General features: G+C 41.5%; 1 protein-coding gene across 2 annotated transcripts in view; it reads left to right on the top strand.

The window, feature by feature from the left end:
- Nucleotides 1-15,727, top strand: part of slc16a4 (solute carrier family 16 member 4) — a 32,375-nt gene extending 16,648 nt beyond the window's left edge. For both annotated transcript variants that reach the window (XM_062391535.1, XM_062391533.1), the window contains exons 9-11: nucleotides 6,966-7,177; nucleotides 10,218-10,311; nucleotides 12,457-15,727. In XM_062391535.1, coding sequence (XP_062247519.1) covers nucleotides 6,966-7,177; nucleotides 10,218-10,311; nucleotides 12,457-12,665 — 515 coding nt within the window. In that variant the 3' untranslated portion in view covers nucleotides 12,666-15,727. The remainder of the gene's footprint in view (nucleotides 1-6,965; nucleotides 7,178-10,217; nucleotides 10,312-12,456) is intronic.
- Nucleotides 15,728-15,803: the final 76 nt, after the last annotated feature.

Here is a 15,803-nt window from a genome sequence, read left to right as displayed (position 1 = left end):
CAGACATTCACTGGACTTCTTATGTGAAGACACAAATGTCAGAGTTAGTCTCTGTGGATATTCTTTCTGCTGGCCCCCTGGTAAAAAGAGAGTGAGCCTGTGTGAGAGTGGAGATTGATATTTTATGGAGAGTGAGTGAGTGGGCATGATGATGATGATGTTCCTAGCATGTGATAAACACGAAACGAAAGAAATAACAAAAATATGGCAGAATGAAAGACAGCTATATTTGAGAGCTTTTGGTGATAAAAACATGTGGAGGAATGTATACATCACGTACAGCCTCCTGTATGATCTACCCAGCAGGCACCACCCTTAACCTGAACACTCCGGACATTTTCCTGTTGTTTTAAAGCGACGGACCAGGACAATCTCCTACTGTGTTCTGCAGATGTGAAAGATAAAGTCAGGAAAAATGTCTAGACGAATTGATTTGCATATTATCTGGAGTTAACGTGTAGCGACCGCTGCTGTGTTCCCTGTAACTTTACATTTTTGTCTCACCGCTTCATACTTTTTAAACGTGAGTAATTCTTTATGTATGATATGGAATATTCTATGAAGCGGAGGGTACTTACTAGTATAATAATGTTTATAAAACAGAGAAATCACCCATGCCAAATAGTGAAGTCTGACTAGCCGGGGCCTTACACACATTTATCAATGTCTATTAGATAAGACGCCACTTACACATGTCTGAGATGTGAATAAAGATCAAAGTCAAACAACTGCACTCTTATGAACTGACTGACTGTTGCCGTTTGATCTTTTCCGACTGTGGCTTCCAGCTGGAATTGCACAGACTGTGAGGCAGGAGGTCCAGGTTTAAATGGTGATCCCAAAAAAAAAATTCCCTAGTCAACTTCTAGGCATTAATTATTTGTGAGCTGCTCAGTCTCTGCAGTCTTATGTAATGAATGTGCTTACATAAAAGCTGAACTTTAGTCCACTGGCCAGGGTGTGTGGGTTCAGCAGTGCGCCATTGATGAGGCCACTCCATATGAACAGAAAACATTAACATGTTGACCACACGCCACATGTGCACGTGTAATTCTTCATGAGTGCTTGGTCAGGCTTTGTGAATAATTGAAGTGCTCCAGATGGGGTCGAGCATTTATAAGTTACAGGCTTCTGTTTTGTAGTCTCTCCTTCAGTACTGGGCAATCAGCAGATTACCTTTTAGATGTGACTTTCACAAGGTACGAGACACATTTGTGATCCCTGGTCTGAAGATGTAATGAAGTTGATGTTTGAGAGATGTCATTGTGAGGTTAGACAAGGAGTTTTTTTCACAGAGCATCTTCTAAATATAAAGTTGCATCTGATTGTTTCCTTAAAGGGATAGTTCTCAGAAAAATGAAAATTCACTCGTTAGCTACTCAGCACTATGCCGATGGAAAGGTGGGTAAAGTGTTTGAGTCTACAAACTCTTTAAGAGTTTCAGGGGAAAACAGCATTGCTACCCTGGATGCCAGACGAACTTAGCCCCACCCACAACATTTGAGGTCGGGAAGTTTGGTCTGGAGTCGCTCCGTTGGGGAGAAATTATGCCCGGTTCGAAATCATCCGGACCAATCAGATTGTCAGGGCGGGCTTTATACGATGATGGACAGATGATCGACAGCGCATTCATTTTGAAAGAGGAACACAGAACGTGGAGGCGACGCCAAAGCACCGCGCTAATCCCTATCGCGCCGGCGCTTGGCTGTCCACACCGAACACTGAAACGACGCTGAACCGCCGGGCAGCGCTAATAATATCACCCGTTGATCCAGTAGATTAAAAGCATATACTTACTTGTTGCTCCAACATTAAGCAACAACGTTCCAACATTTTTCTTTCTTGGTGTTGTCTTTATACAACATGTTCCGAGGATCATACAACTCACTGTACTTCTCCACTTCAATTATTAATTTAATGCACATGTTGAAGAACTTCTCCGCTGTTTGCTCTGTCAAATGTCGGGTGTCGAGGATAAATTACGTATTCTCCATTCAAGCCTATGTGGAGAATACGTAGTCCCCCCCTCTCTCTCTTTTTATCTGTATCACTGCTTGTGTGGCTGTAGTGGATGGGCAGAGGGGGACATTTAATAATGTCATTGGTCAAATTAAAACTCCAGGACAACAGAAGGGGACTTCAAAGTATGGGATGCACATTTGATCATTTATATCAGATAAAATATGTCATCAATATAGTTTAAGATCGTTTTTCAGTGTGTTTCCTGGTACGTCAAGCGCAAAAAATAGACTCGACGCCGAAACGATCGCTGCACGGCGCGAGGCAGCCTTGGCGCAGGGCGGTGCTTCAGTCTCCGGTGTGACCTGCACAATGTTTTAACATGGGAGTGGATGGGAGCCAACTGTTATTTAAGGCTTGACGCTTCGCTGAAGTGTTGTAACTCACAATGCGTTGCTTAACATACGTCACATACTACGTTGCTCTGATTGGTTGTAGGTCTATCCTATGAGCGAAGAGGAATTTTATTTCCTGTCAGTTGAAACACGCCCCATAATCACAGCCCAATGGAGCGGTCTCAGACTCACATTGTGACTAGAATTGTGAGTCTGACAACGTCAGGCTACAGCATTGCAGCAAATCCCATACAATTGAAGTAACTGATTCGTGACTGATTCTTCAAACAGAAAAAAAACATAACATGCCTCCATACTGCTCTTTTGGTGTCAGCCTCGACTTTCATATTCAACTGGAAACAGTGTAATTTATACCATATTTTTAGCGTAAATGTCCACTTCCGGAATGCCAGGGCTTACAGACAATTGTATAACATCACAGGAGCAGTACGGAGGCATTTATGTTTTCTTTCTGGTGTTTTTGCTTTGGTTATCCGTCCGCTTTGTTTTATCTTACTTCGGTTAAAGGGGAAAACTAAATAGAAATTAAAACATTTGTACCATCTCCTGGTTGTATGTGCCAGTTTTTCAGCTTGGCACATCTTGACTTAACCTCATTTGGCCACTTGTCCTTACGTAAACGTTTCCTCAGATAACCTTCCGGATTACAACGCTATTTTCGACCCTGACGCTGACACAAGAAAAGCATGATGCTGACACCGTGATAGTACCCGTTAACATTTATAGTAACACTGACACACTACACTCTGTCTTATGTTTCACTCTCGGTAATTGTCATTTTATGCTGCATTAACTTGAGATGGGCATTTCCAATGGAACCACTTGGTGATTAGTATCGAACACTGTGCCGGTTTCTCTCTGGTGGAAATTTTGTTTTCACCTCTTATCAGACAACACGGTTTTTCATGTGGTTTTGAGAGACAGAATAATTTTTAACTTAGCAAGACATGTCTTTTTATAGCCCAGATATTTATCTCCTGGAGATGGAGATATCACATTTAGGAAGCAACCACCACTATTTGCTCCTCCTGTGTCAGAGTCCTTTCCATGCCTGGTTCTAGGCTTCGTTATTTCTTTAATTGCCGTTCCTTCTTTAGTGTTGGTTTAGGTGTAATGGCTAAATACTCACTCCACAGTTCTCTTGTCATCTGTTTTGGAGGGATGTCACTGCTGAGCCACAGTTTGATCTCTTTCATGTTTCAGGCTCCTTGTGGAGGATGGATTTTGCACAGCTGAGAAAATCATATTTTATTTATTTATTTCGAGTTTTATCAGTCATTTTAATTTATTGCAGGAATGCAAACGACTGTTGAACATGAATAAGAATGTGATTGGTTGATTCTGATCACAGCCACGTCCTTCATTGTAACACCCTTATGCAACAAGTGTGCAGTATTTTATATTCCCCAAGTTTTTTTGGGTTATAGGTCACATTGAAGGGAGAAGTTCTGAAATTATTTATTTTGGTTAAATTGTTCACATCACATAACCCTACCTCTGCTGTGTAGATTTTTTATGTCCACCCTATGTTATGTAGACTTCCATGAAAATTACAGTGTTACATTTGTCAGCGCAGAAGAAACAGCAGCTGAGCACCGGTGCTGCAAGAGAAAGTGGAGAAAAAAAAAGACAGAGGCCTTAAACCAATATGTCCCTCACAAGAAAGTCAGCTGGGATGGAAGCATTGATAGATCGAGACCAAACTAGGATTGGGGTCAAATAATATTGCTGTGTAAAATGAACAGGTTTTAGACCAGTTTCTATGGAGCCTCATCTATGGAGCTGTAAACAAACACTATCTGATGGGCTGTTGGTTTACCAAGATGAGGATTCATGCCAGCGAGTAGCGAGCAGAACGTTTGTTCTGTCACATTGTCTGGTCATGTGCGCTGTAATGAGAGACAGAGCGAGGGAGACAGGGTGCCACCCGCACCACAAAGCCTGAATCCCTGTGTCCCACTGTGCCTCTTTCCCCGGGCCCAGCGCTCGTCATAGGGGCCCATTGACTTGGATGAACGAGGGAGGCCACTATCATCCGGGTCGGGTCTGTTCGTCAACTCTCAGCCACCGTCACTGGAGCTAGCTGAAGTCGCTAAGCAACAGCTTACCGAGTAAAGTTGTTGGCGTGGTGACAACAGGGGCTCTCAATGTTGTTCATGTCCCGCTCTAAAGTGGCCGATCCTTTTCAGAGGAGCACTGAGGCGGCAAGACGTACAAAAGAGGAGGCAAGACGAGCCAACAACAACTTCAGAGAAGCTGGAAGAACCAATATTCCTTTTATGAGCCGCTGCTCTAATCTATTGATGAAATGTCCTGCTTTGAATCCGAGGGAATGCAGCTCCCATTTGTTGAAATTCTCCCTGTGTAAGAAACAGGCACAAGCAGACTCAAAGACCCAAATCACAAATTGAAAATCTGATCATACACATGAAACCAGATCAGGAACCAGTGGTTTTAACGCTAGACACACCGTGGTCCTACAATGAGCGATTGAGACTAGATCAGGACAGACACTGTTCTCTGGGGGAGGGGAGACAAATTAATGCAAGACAAGAGGTGGATATTTCATAATAAAACAGTTAATAATGACAGAAATGAGAGGGTCTCTACTTAAACTCTATAGTCGCATGGTCTAAAGCACATGACACAAGTGCATCTGCTGTTCGGAAAAGGAAATGTACGACTGATGAGCCTGAAATTTACACTCACTTCGCAAATGACGTTGATTTTTATTGTGAGATGGGGCCCTTAAGGACTCGACAAACACGACATTAGCAGAAGGACGAGACATGACAGCTAATCAACCCATACCTGCTAGAACTACAGAGAGAACCGGACAAAAGTGATCATGTCCCCAGTGCACTCAGCTTCAGCTGCTACTTGGAGAGGCCACATCTAAACTGCATTGTGCTGTGTTTGAACACGAACAGCTGCAGGCCTGGGCCGACCTGCTGAGCCTAAGACACACAAACAGACTCACTGCTCATCTGTACGCAAGCAGGGGACACCCCGGGACATTGTCTTTGGGTCGCCAGAGGAGGACACACAAACATAGCACAGCTGCGTCATGTCATCTCTCTAACCTCGGAGGAGAGGGACGCTCACGATTCTCTTATGCAAGGAAAGCGGAGGCGTTCACTGATGGGACTTTTCACCGTCCATTCATTGGGGTTTCATTCGGAGCCTCAAAGATTGAAGATGTACCTGATCCTTATCATCCACGTGTTGATGGATGTAAGATGACGTGTAAATATGCGTCCTTAACTTAGTACTTTCACATCAGTGCTGCATGAAAGCTCAGTCGTTTCTCCTGCATCGGGTTCGAGCTCAGTTTGCAGTTGTGCTGCAGAGGCTGAGAGAGAGGATGGGTAACTCCGATCTGCACAGAACCAGTTTGTTTCATTGATCAGTGGCGCAGCCTGCTTGTAGCTATTCCTGTGACGGGTCAATACACCACTGCAGTTTTTGCATCGCCTATCGCGTTCCAGTTGACCTCAGCACTGAGCAGCACATATTTGGCCAGTCATCATACTGCACCTGCATGGAGCATACAATCAATCAGGATGGGCTGGAATGTAGCTGAGCTGGCAGTTGTCGGGGTGTAATACAGATGTTAACAAGGAAATTGGTGCCTTTGCCTTCTCCTGGTACGGCAGTTTTTTCGTTTCACAGACCGGGGACAACAGGGACTTGTCTGGACTTGGTGCAAAATATTAATTACATATACGCCCCTTTGTTACAGTATCACATTCTTTTTTTGCACTACCATCATACACACGCAATTACTGCCCACACATCGTCCTGCCTATGTTTTTAAAAGCAGACAATAGGGAGAAATATTCTAAAGACACTACACTCCTATGCTTTGACAGATAACCAGATAAATGTGCATCTCTACCACTAAGTCAAAACAGTAACTAGGTTTTTAAATAACTGTTAATCACTCTGGTTTCTGGACTGGACTGGTTCTGGATTTCGAAAGGAGAAGAGAGCAGCTCTTTCCAAACAGCAGCTTCCTGTTACTACCTGAATATTTTATTGTGGTGAATGTTTTTCCCCCATCTCTCATTCCTTCCTTTTAATAAACTCCAGCAGGATCACTCAGTATCACCGCTGCTCTTCCAGGGAGCTTGTGTAGAGGTTATGAAGGACACCATTATTTAGAGAAAGGAAAAAGAATAAGAAAGAAGCCAGGGTAGCAGCATCAAGAACATTATTTATCAAATAAACAAAAAAAGGAATCTGTTTTTTCCCCAATATTTAAAAAGCCATTTAAAAGCAGTAAAATTAAACTATTTCATTCAGTCAATACAGAAGAAAATGTGATTCATTCTTAACCTGTCATGATTCCACAAATGTACCTGTTGTCCTCAGAGATGTTGACCTTTGACTTCTCCATAGGATTTAAGCATTTTTCTTCCAATTTCCAAGTAACTTTCCTCTAATTGTGTTCAAGCTGCATTATAAATTCCTCTCTCTCTCTCTCTCTCTCTCTCTCTCTCTATATACGTATATATAAATGTACACACATCTCACACATGTCTTCACTCCAACCGCCCATCCCCCTCACCTGTTTGCTTTTTGTTGCAGGTATCACAGAGACCATCGCCCAGCTAGCCTCAGGCTGGGTTACAGACAAGAACCTGTTTCATAAATACCACTACCACAAAGCCTACCTGATCCTCTGTGGCATAGTCAACCTGCTGTCGCCACTCGCAAACACCTACATCCTGCTCATGGTCTACGCCATCTTCTTTGCTGTCTTCTGTGGCGGCTACATGGCGTTGCTGCTGCCAGTTCTAGTAAGGAGGCCGTCTTATCCGAGCAGTGTCGCGCATCTGTTCTCACTTCAATCAACCTCTGTTACTATAGTTCACCATGCTTGTAATTTTTATTCAGTAATAGACAAATAGATAGATGGATTTATTGCTTATTACTTAATTAATTAATAATATGATTATTTATCAAGTGTCTTTATCAAGATCATACCATAGTGGAGTTGTTTTCCTGTATTCAGATCTGTTGACAGCAGTTAAACTGAACATGCAACAAGCAAACAATACAACATAATGAAGTGGAAATAATAATAATAACCAATAAAAAAACAAGACTTTAGTCTGCAGACATGCTAGCAGCTCATGTTAAGTATGTATCATGTTAACCAATGCTCACCATTAGCATGCAAGAAGTTGACAACTAGCAGTAAACACACAGAAGGGAATGTGTTCAATTTTTGAAGACTTTTGGTCACAAACCAAAGAATTGGACACATTTTAACCCGGTGATGTCACTAGATGAAAAGTCAGAGTATAACAAATGTGAATACATGACATTCTCTGGAGATAATGAATTTCTGCATCAAATTTTATATAATTTCATCCAATAGTTGTTGAGACAGTTCATTCAAAGCCAAGAAAAGGAATCGCCTCAATCATTGCGATACTATATCATTTAAAAAAGAACATAAGAATTTCAGTGCATTCGTGAGAAAGGTTTCCTCTGTCTGGACCAAAGTCACATCATGGCTAAAAACTAAAGAATTCATATTTTCACTTAAGTGTGAATGAAGCTGTTCTTTAAAACTTAGAAATCCAACACGCTTACTTGTTTTTGACTAAATACGTAATTTTTCTCTGCAAACGTTACTGGTGTTTGCCAGTTAGGCTGTTACAAATTTGAACAGTAAACTACCCATGGTAAAACAAAACAAAACTGAGTTAAATTACAACTTAAACCCCAGCGAGCAGGTTTGAGATGAACCAAACAGCTTCTGTTAAGATGCTGGATGTCCAAAATAATTTTGTCTCAACAAGATTTTATATCCATTTAATATCTTCCATTGTTAATTTGTTCGCTTTTGTATGCAAATATTCAAAAATGGAAGTGTTCCAAAATCTTTGACCAGTATATTACTTTTTTCAGGATAGAAACATGAAATATACTGTTGCCAAACTTTCACCTATTAATTCAAAGATGTGTCAGCTCATCTTTAGCCATTATCATGGTCACAGGGCAGTTAGAGTTAAGATGCTGTGAATACGTGGTTCTCAAACAGAGCTCTCTCTATATCACTTGTCTTTTCACACGATACCATCAGCGTCACTCTCTCTATTATCAGAGGGTAGATTATTTACCCTGCGAGACCTTCCAGGATTAGACCATATCAGACTGTTACATCCGGTGAATTCACAGTAATGTCTATTTGTGCGCGGGGAACTTTTGTTCCACGTAAAGGTGAAATAACACCATCACATCATTGTGTCACGCACTGAAAGAGAAAAAGCTGAGGCAGTTGATCGTTGATATTCCTCAGCTGCCGTTATGGGTGGAACAACGCATTAGGTCAGCGAGTATCCAGTGTCTTGAGGTCACACCTGAAAACCAAAACATGAGAACATATGTGGTGTGACTTCATTTGGTAGTGGTGTTGTCTCAAAGGCCAAGACATGCCTCAGGGCCAAAGAGATGAGAAGCGTGACTGGAGACCATCTTGGGATGGGATCACACCGACAACATGTTGTCGTCCTGAGCCAGTGCTCAGTAGTCAATACTGTATTATTGGATTTGTACTCATGGGTTTATCCACACCCATCTTAAAACTGGGACTTCATGGGGATCTGAGTTTCGATATCGTGATACACATTAACACAAAGTATTCAAAACCCACTACAGTTGTTGCTCCCATCATGGCAAGACTACATTTTGCCATGATTACACACACACACACACTCGCCTCACACACTCTTTTTGAGGTCGCTCATATTGGCCCTAACCCAAAGCTTGTACCATCACCAATGCCTAACCTCAGCCCTTAGCCTTATTTCAATCTAAAACTATTTGTAACCTGGAACTAAAAACCAAGACTTAAGCCTTAAACACACCCACACACACACACGGTGGGGCAAATAGTGTGTTAAATGTATAAAGTTAAGTCATGTACATTTACTATCATATAAACCTATTCTACCAGAACATCCCAATTATGAAGCTGTAGATACGGACACTTTAAATAAAAGGATGTATTTAAAAAGTAGGGCAGGTGTCCACATATCATAAAACATGCTGTCGTCACATCATGCCCTAGTGGTCTAGTTTGAACCAAAGCAAGTTGTGACTGTTTTAATGCTATCTCAGACGATCTTTAATGACGGGTGTGTGTGCGTGTGTTGACAGACGTGTGCATCAAAATTATACACCGTAAATCCAAAGGCTAATTTAAGGATAACCCTAAGGCCAATGTGCATCGCCCAGGCCTGTAAGCTGCTGTCACGCCCAAGCAGATTATTGACTCTTTCAGCTCAAGACAAGTAATAGATCTGAGTTACTAAACAGGTTTATAAACTCAGTGCTGGTTCAGAATCAGTAAAAGAAAACATTTCTGATTTGGACATTTGGTCATTCGAGGACTCACTTGCCGGACGTAATTGATTGCTCCAGGATTAGATGCTATGGCCAAAAATTATAGACTGATAAAAATGTTAATGTCGACATCGATAATTCTCATGATAAATGTCCCATTATTATTTCTTTTAACTATTTTAGTCTTTAACTCTTCTTTATGAGCAGAGAATGACAAACAGCAAGACCTTGAAACCATCTGAAATAGATCCCTCATGTGTATCACCTCCTCGCTGTGCTTACGAATAGCTTTTGTGCTAGCGTTTTATTGACCAGCCTAACCGCTATTTATTTCAAATCATTGATGCTTTGGAACATTTTTCTTATGGTATTGTCATAGTAATATGAAGCATACGTGAGTTGTGCAGAGATCAAATAAACAAAACACTCACTATTGGCAGTTAGAGTAAGCACAGTCGTAACATGTGTTGTTTTGCTCTTCAGGTGGATCTCGTGGGGGCGGAGAAACTCAACAACTCCATGGGCTTCTCCATGTTCTTTGTCGGCCTGGGCTGCCTCACAGGGCCTCCTTTATCCGGTGAGTGGACCGTGCCGTTGAAAACCCTCAGGATTTGTACATGTGTTAAACCACTTTTTTACACGTGCGCACACAATAACAAACACTTACTACACATGTGCACTGCATGTGCGCAGGATTGGAGCCAAAGCCCAGAGTAGGAGTGAGAGGCTTGTACACAGGTGTCATAGCTTCAGGCAGGCAGTAAGTGAGCGGAGAGATCGGGGATGCGGGGATGGGTCTGAAGAGCCCAGCTTAGGGAAGACCCTTTATCATGTGTTGCACAGCTCATTTTCAGGGGGCCTTGAATCCCTTGCACTGCTTCTAAGTGTGTGTTGGCCTGCCTAGATGAGCATTAAAGAATCTCAGGAGTGTGAAACTGTATTGCAGCGGGGAACAGCCTATAGTTAGTCCAGCCCTCAATACAGACTTGGACTTTGGGGGTTGCCGGATCAGATTTCATGCAGCCCAAGGGCGAATCATGTGTTCATGGCATGGTATGAGTCACTCTGTTTAAGTGATGGCAGATTGTCCTTGTTAGCCGCACAGCGCTGTTTCTAATCGGACATCAGTTTTTTGTTACAGTGTGTTTTGGTCCGATCAGGTCGTTGCATATTTTGTCTAATGGACAATGTCTTTTCTAGGTCAGCTCTGAAAATACCAGCAACACCGATCATCTGGTCAACACATAAGAGGAACCAATTTTTTTATTTTGAGTATACCGGGCACTGGAACTTTTGCAAATAGCTTTCTGTGGTTGTTTGAGGTATTCCCAGGAAAAAACAACTCCTCTGCCCCTTTTTTTTAACATTTGGCCCCAGTTAAAGTGCAGTGTGTGTGTGTGTGTGTGTGTGGGGGGGGGGGGGGGGGGGGTCTATTGACATGGTCCCTGTATGGGTGTTTCAGGATTGAAATTTGACTAATGACCCCCTTTAAGGTGAAACGGAAATAGCGTTAGGCTCTGTTTATAATCCCAGCTGTTCACGTAAGAAACTGTTTTTAGGTGAAGTGTGGTTATGCCCTCGGGCCACAGGTTGTGATAAAGTCCCTGTTGACCAGTTCCTCCCCTGTCAACTGTTTGACCAGCAGCTGCCGCGCCTTCTTTTCGTTTGCACCTTACAATTCACCTGTTTGAAATTAAATGTAAACATGACTCATCGTTAAAGAAAACAAATAAGAACACAGGAATGAAATTATGTAGACTGTCACCTGCAGTGTAGTCGAGACGTGGGTTAGCCATATGTCAGACAGGTGAGACCTCACTATCTGTGACATGTGAAGTATGAAAAAAAAAAAAAAAAGTTCCAATAACAAACATAAAGAAAAATGAATGGGTATAATATAATGTAACTAATGGTTTCTAATGGTAATGGTTACTTGTTATGAAGCTGTTATGAAGGATTAATACGAATAATTGTTATGCAAGGCCTTGAAAATAAGTCACGTAATCTTTAACGTCATCTGAAATGGCTTTTGGATTTGTTGCTAATGCATTTGTAAATGGTAATTGATTGGTTTAAGGTGTTTTTTTACTTAATAATGGGCTACGGTGGCTGTCTTGTGACATCTGGGGGGGAAATATGATGTGGTCATGAAATTATTACGTGTGGGAATGAGATAAGTCGTGGCCACGAGATGCGAAATGAAACACCTCACTTAATCACATGATGGAGCCTCTTTAATTGGCTTTAGTTGGACACACAATGTGCATTAGCTCTGATTGAGGCCACACTGCGGTGGAAATGTTTGAAAAATGACTCTGTATAAAGTAAACAATGATCGCCTTAAGGGGAACATTCTCTCCAGCTCAAAGATGAGCAGATAACAGATTTATGGTCAAAGGTCAAAACGTATCGTTTCCAAACAGTCAAAGCTAAACTTAAATTTGACATCATAATGTTCTATTCTATGAATAGAGCAACCGCACACTCTAATCTGTGCAAAACATTCATAACTTCCAATTGGTAGATCTTGTCAATCAATAGAAGAAAAAACGACCATTGCCACATTAGCTGTGTAGATGCATGTATTTTTTCTCTCAGACAAACTAGAGACACATGTGAAAGCACCACCTCAGCACTTGTCTCTACATTATATACAGGTATAGTCATGCACTCATAAAGATACAGACTCTGGAAGTGATCCTGTGTTGTTGTTGTTTTGCAGGGTTCCTTTACGACTACACTCAGACTTACGACTGTTCTTTCTACCTGGCCGGGCTCTGCTACCTGATCTCCTCCCTCTCCCTGTTCTTGGAGCCGCTGGCTCAGCGCTGGAAGGCCAAGAAGAAACTGGCCCAGGCCAAGACCGCAGAAGGCAGCTGCAAGACAAATGGCTGCTTCACCCTGGAGCGCCTGCAGAACGGCGTTGTGTAAGAATGACACCCAGGGAGAGCCTCGCAGTGGGCCTGCAAACCTTGGACCATGGACTGCAACTTAAAGTTGGAACCTAAGTGACTCTTAATGTCTGCAAGAGAGTCACATAGGCTGGGGGGAGGGGAATATGACCACAGTAGCATGATTTCTAAGAGACTACGGTAGTATGGACATTATTAGATTATTGTGTTGAATTTTTAAAAGGCCAAAATGTTCCTGTAAAACTGTAAAATATCATACCCCCTGTCTTTATATTATCAGAGGTTTATGCATCCCAACCGAGTACAACCCCCCACAGACCACAGCCAGCATGTTAGCAGCTGAGCAACCACGCTTACTGAAACTTGATCTGTTTTTCTAATGCAACAGCTTTGCAGAAACATATCATAGCTGGAAACTTAAGCCAGCAGTTTAGCTTGACTTCCTGTTTTCATAAAAAATGTCTGCAATGACATTAATGCAAGCACATATCCACAAGCGGATCCTGATCTCCCTGAAAGCCTTTACCTGTGTCTGTACACCTTCACTCACTGACATGCACTTTGGGGCCAAGTTGCGATCACGCTGCATGACATTTCCTCTGACCATTTACTCTCAGACAGTTGAGATACTGAGCAACAACGGAGTTGCAGCCTGCCTCTGAAGACACAATGTGTAGTTTGCTCCATACAGATCCACAAAAAAGAAAGAAAAAAATTCTCTTAACCCAAACAAATTGTATGGCAAACACCTATTGGGCAGTTCATTTCACATTGAGATTCTGACTTGGCATTTTTTTTATATATCCCTAACCCCTACATACTCATTCATACCTTCAGCTCTTTCATACCTTTTACAGTTTAACTGGAAGTTGAAGTTGTATTCTTTTTTTAGGAGATTTTTTGAAACTGTAACGGCTGGTGACACTGATCTGTGCACCCAAGGGAAAAGGCTTTACAGTTTTTCTGAATTGCCAAAACACTACACACTGTTCTCTAAACAAAACTGTCAACTGGAAAAACAACTTTATCGAACCGATGACTCACTTGGCAGGAATGTTCAGATATCTTACAATAAATATTTCCCTGTAATCTTTCAGTACAGATGTGCCCAGAGTGCAGTGTTTTGCATTTATTTGTGTAGCGTGTCATTATTGCTGAGTCCTGTTTATGCATTAGCTGGCTTTCTCTGTTATTTGATGGCAGTGTTTGGTTCTGGGTAAAGATAAAATAGTTTTGAATCAATTGTTTGATTTTGCAAGACAAGTCAAATGTTTTGTGGGTGGAGCTTGAATTTATGTGTTTGTTTTTTACTATTGATAATTGGAGAAGAGGTTTCAGTAAAATTTGTTATAACAAATCAGAAAAACTGTAACATAAAATGTTAACCCTTCAACCCTTTCAAAACCACGTAATATAAACTGACTTTTATCGCTCACCCCTGAACTGAGAGCTCAGCTACCTTCTGGGTCCTTGCTGACATGTTGGTCGAACCTGTACTGAAACCACTCACAGGGCACATGCGTCCACTATACCCTGCACATTAGCTTAAGGTGAATTCAAATAGCTTACAATTCATCACTGGAATGTCAAACTTTGACTGTGCTGCTTTCAGTACTTCAACCAACCCTTTAGCTCCTCACACCACATTTAACACATTTTTAACCTGTTTACACTCATTGCATTGGCAATTTTCTACACAGGTGAGGTCACTTAATTTCCCTCAGAAATGTTCATATTAAATTAAAACCTCAGTGATGGCCTTTTTAAATGCTGCAACTAGAAACTGCTGCTTGTGGGTGTCAGTAATAATAATGAGCATTTCAAATGGTATGTGGTAGTACCTGCTGTTAAGAGAACACTCACGCCCTGCTCATCGTCGCCTGTGAGCTATTCTAAGGAAACGCACACTGAGCAGGTTTTTCTTTTGACCACCCACCTACACGCACAGTCATTCTAACCTAGGCGAAGATTCCAGCTCTCTTAATGTTTCCTGAACATACCAATCACAGAGAGAGCTGATGGAGCTTTTGTGTGATAAAGTGTCATTTTATCAACTTTTTATATCTGTAGATCTCTGACCAACTGTGTTACAAAGATTTTTTGCCAATGTCGCCCGTATAAATGCAAGGGCCCACCACACTGACTGTTGCCGAACCTTTATAGTGCCTGCAGGCAGCCAATTAATGGCAATGCAAAATGTTATATCATTTTATTTTGTTTATACATGGGAGTTTATTGGTTGATGAATCTTTTTTTATATATATATATAGTAGAGGTTTTTGTTTTGTCAGGGGATTCCTTGTTTTTCACCGGTTTGCCTTACAGGGTACTGTGCTGTATCTTTATTAACTTCCTGTGATGCCAGCCAAAGACATTAGAAACCTGTCTACAACTTGAAGCTCATTATGAGTGATAAGTTTGGACAGTGTGTATAATTTAGACCACTATGACCATCCATTATGCATGTCATTTCCCAGTCTTGATTATGGAGGGCCCAGAATCCAGAGATGGACATGTGTTTTGTTATGCTGCCCTCTTCTGGCAGAGGAATGCATCTACTCAAAGAATGCCGTGTCAATTAGTACCAAGTTATTCCCCCTCAACTCACTTTCACAATACTGAGCAAGGCTCTTTGTATTGTTTCAATAACGACAGTCATGCACAAAAGCTCTTTAGCCTCACGGGTTGCATTCACCACCAGTATGCTATCAGGATTTAGGGCCTCTGTATATTTTGTACCTTAAGAAATCTTTTATGAAATGTATTTGATGCTTTAAAAAGGTAGATTCCATTTGGAATTACTTTACTTGTTAGTTATCTGGGTATGTTAAGGAACTGTATCTTTAAGCAATACTTTCTATGGCTCTTTGGTAATGTCTCAAACCACCCTGGTAAGGAAGTAAGTTCTGTTCAATGATGTTGGATGTGTTCGTTGCAGCGGATGCATTCATGGGTGAAGCATTGTTTGCTCCTGGATTTGCAAACTGAGTTTAGAAAATATGCTTAACCCATAATAGATATCATTTTTTCCAAACCATGTAACAGTACACACTCAGCTCTAATAAACTGACACGTAACTCAGTCTGTTTTTGTGTCATTTAAGACGACTCAAAGTAATAAATGCACTGATACCAGACCAATTCATCTCAATGCAAAA

This window comes from Platichthys flesus, chromosome 7 (assembly GCF_949316205.1).
Source record: "Platichthys flesus chromosome 7, fPlaFle2.1, whole genome shotgun sequence".
Taxonomy (NCBI): Eukaryota; Metazoa; Chordata; class Actinopteri; order Pleuronectiformes; family Pleuronectidae; genus Platichthys; species Platichthys flesus.
Note: the sequence above shows the minus strand (reverse complement) of the source record. Positions and strands in the feature narration are given on the sequence as shown.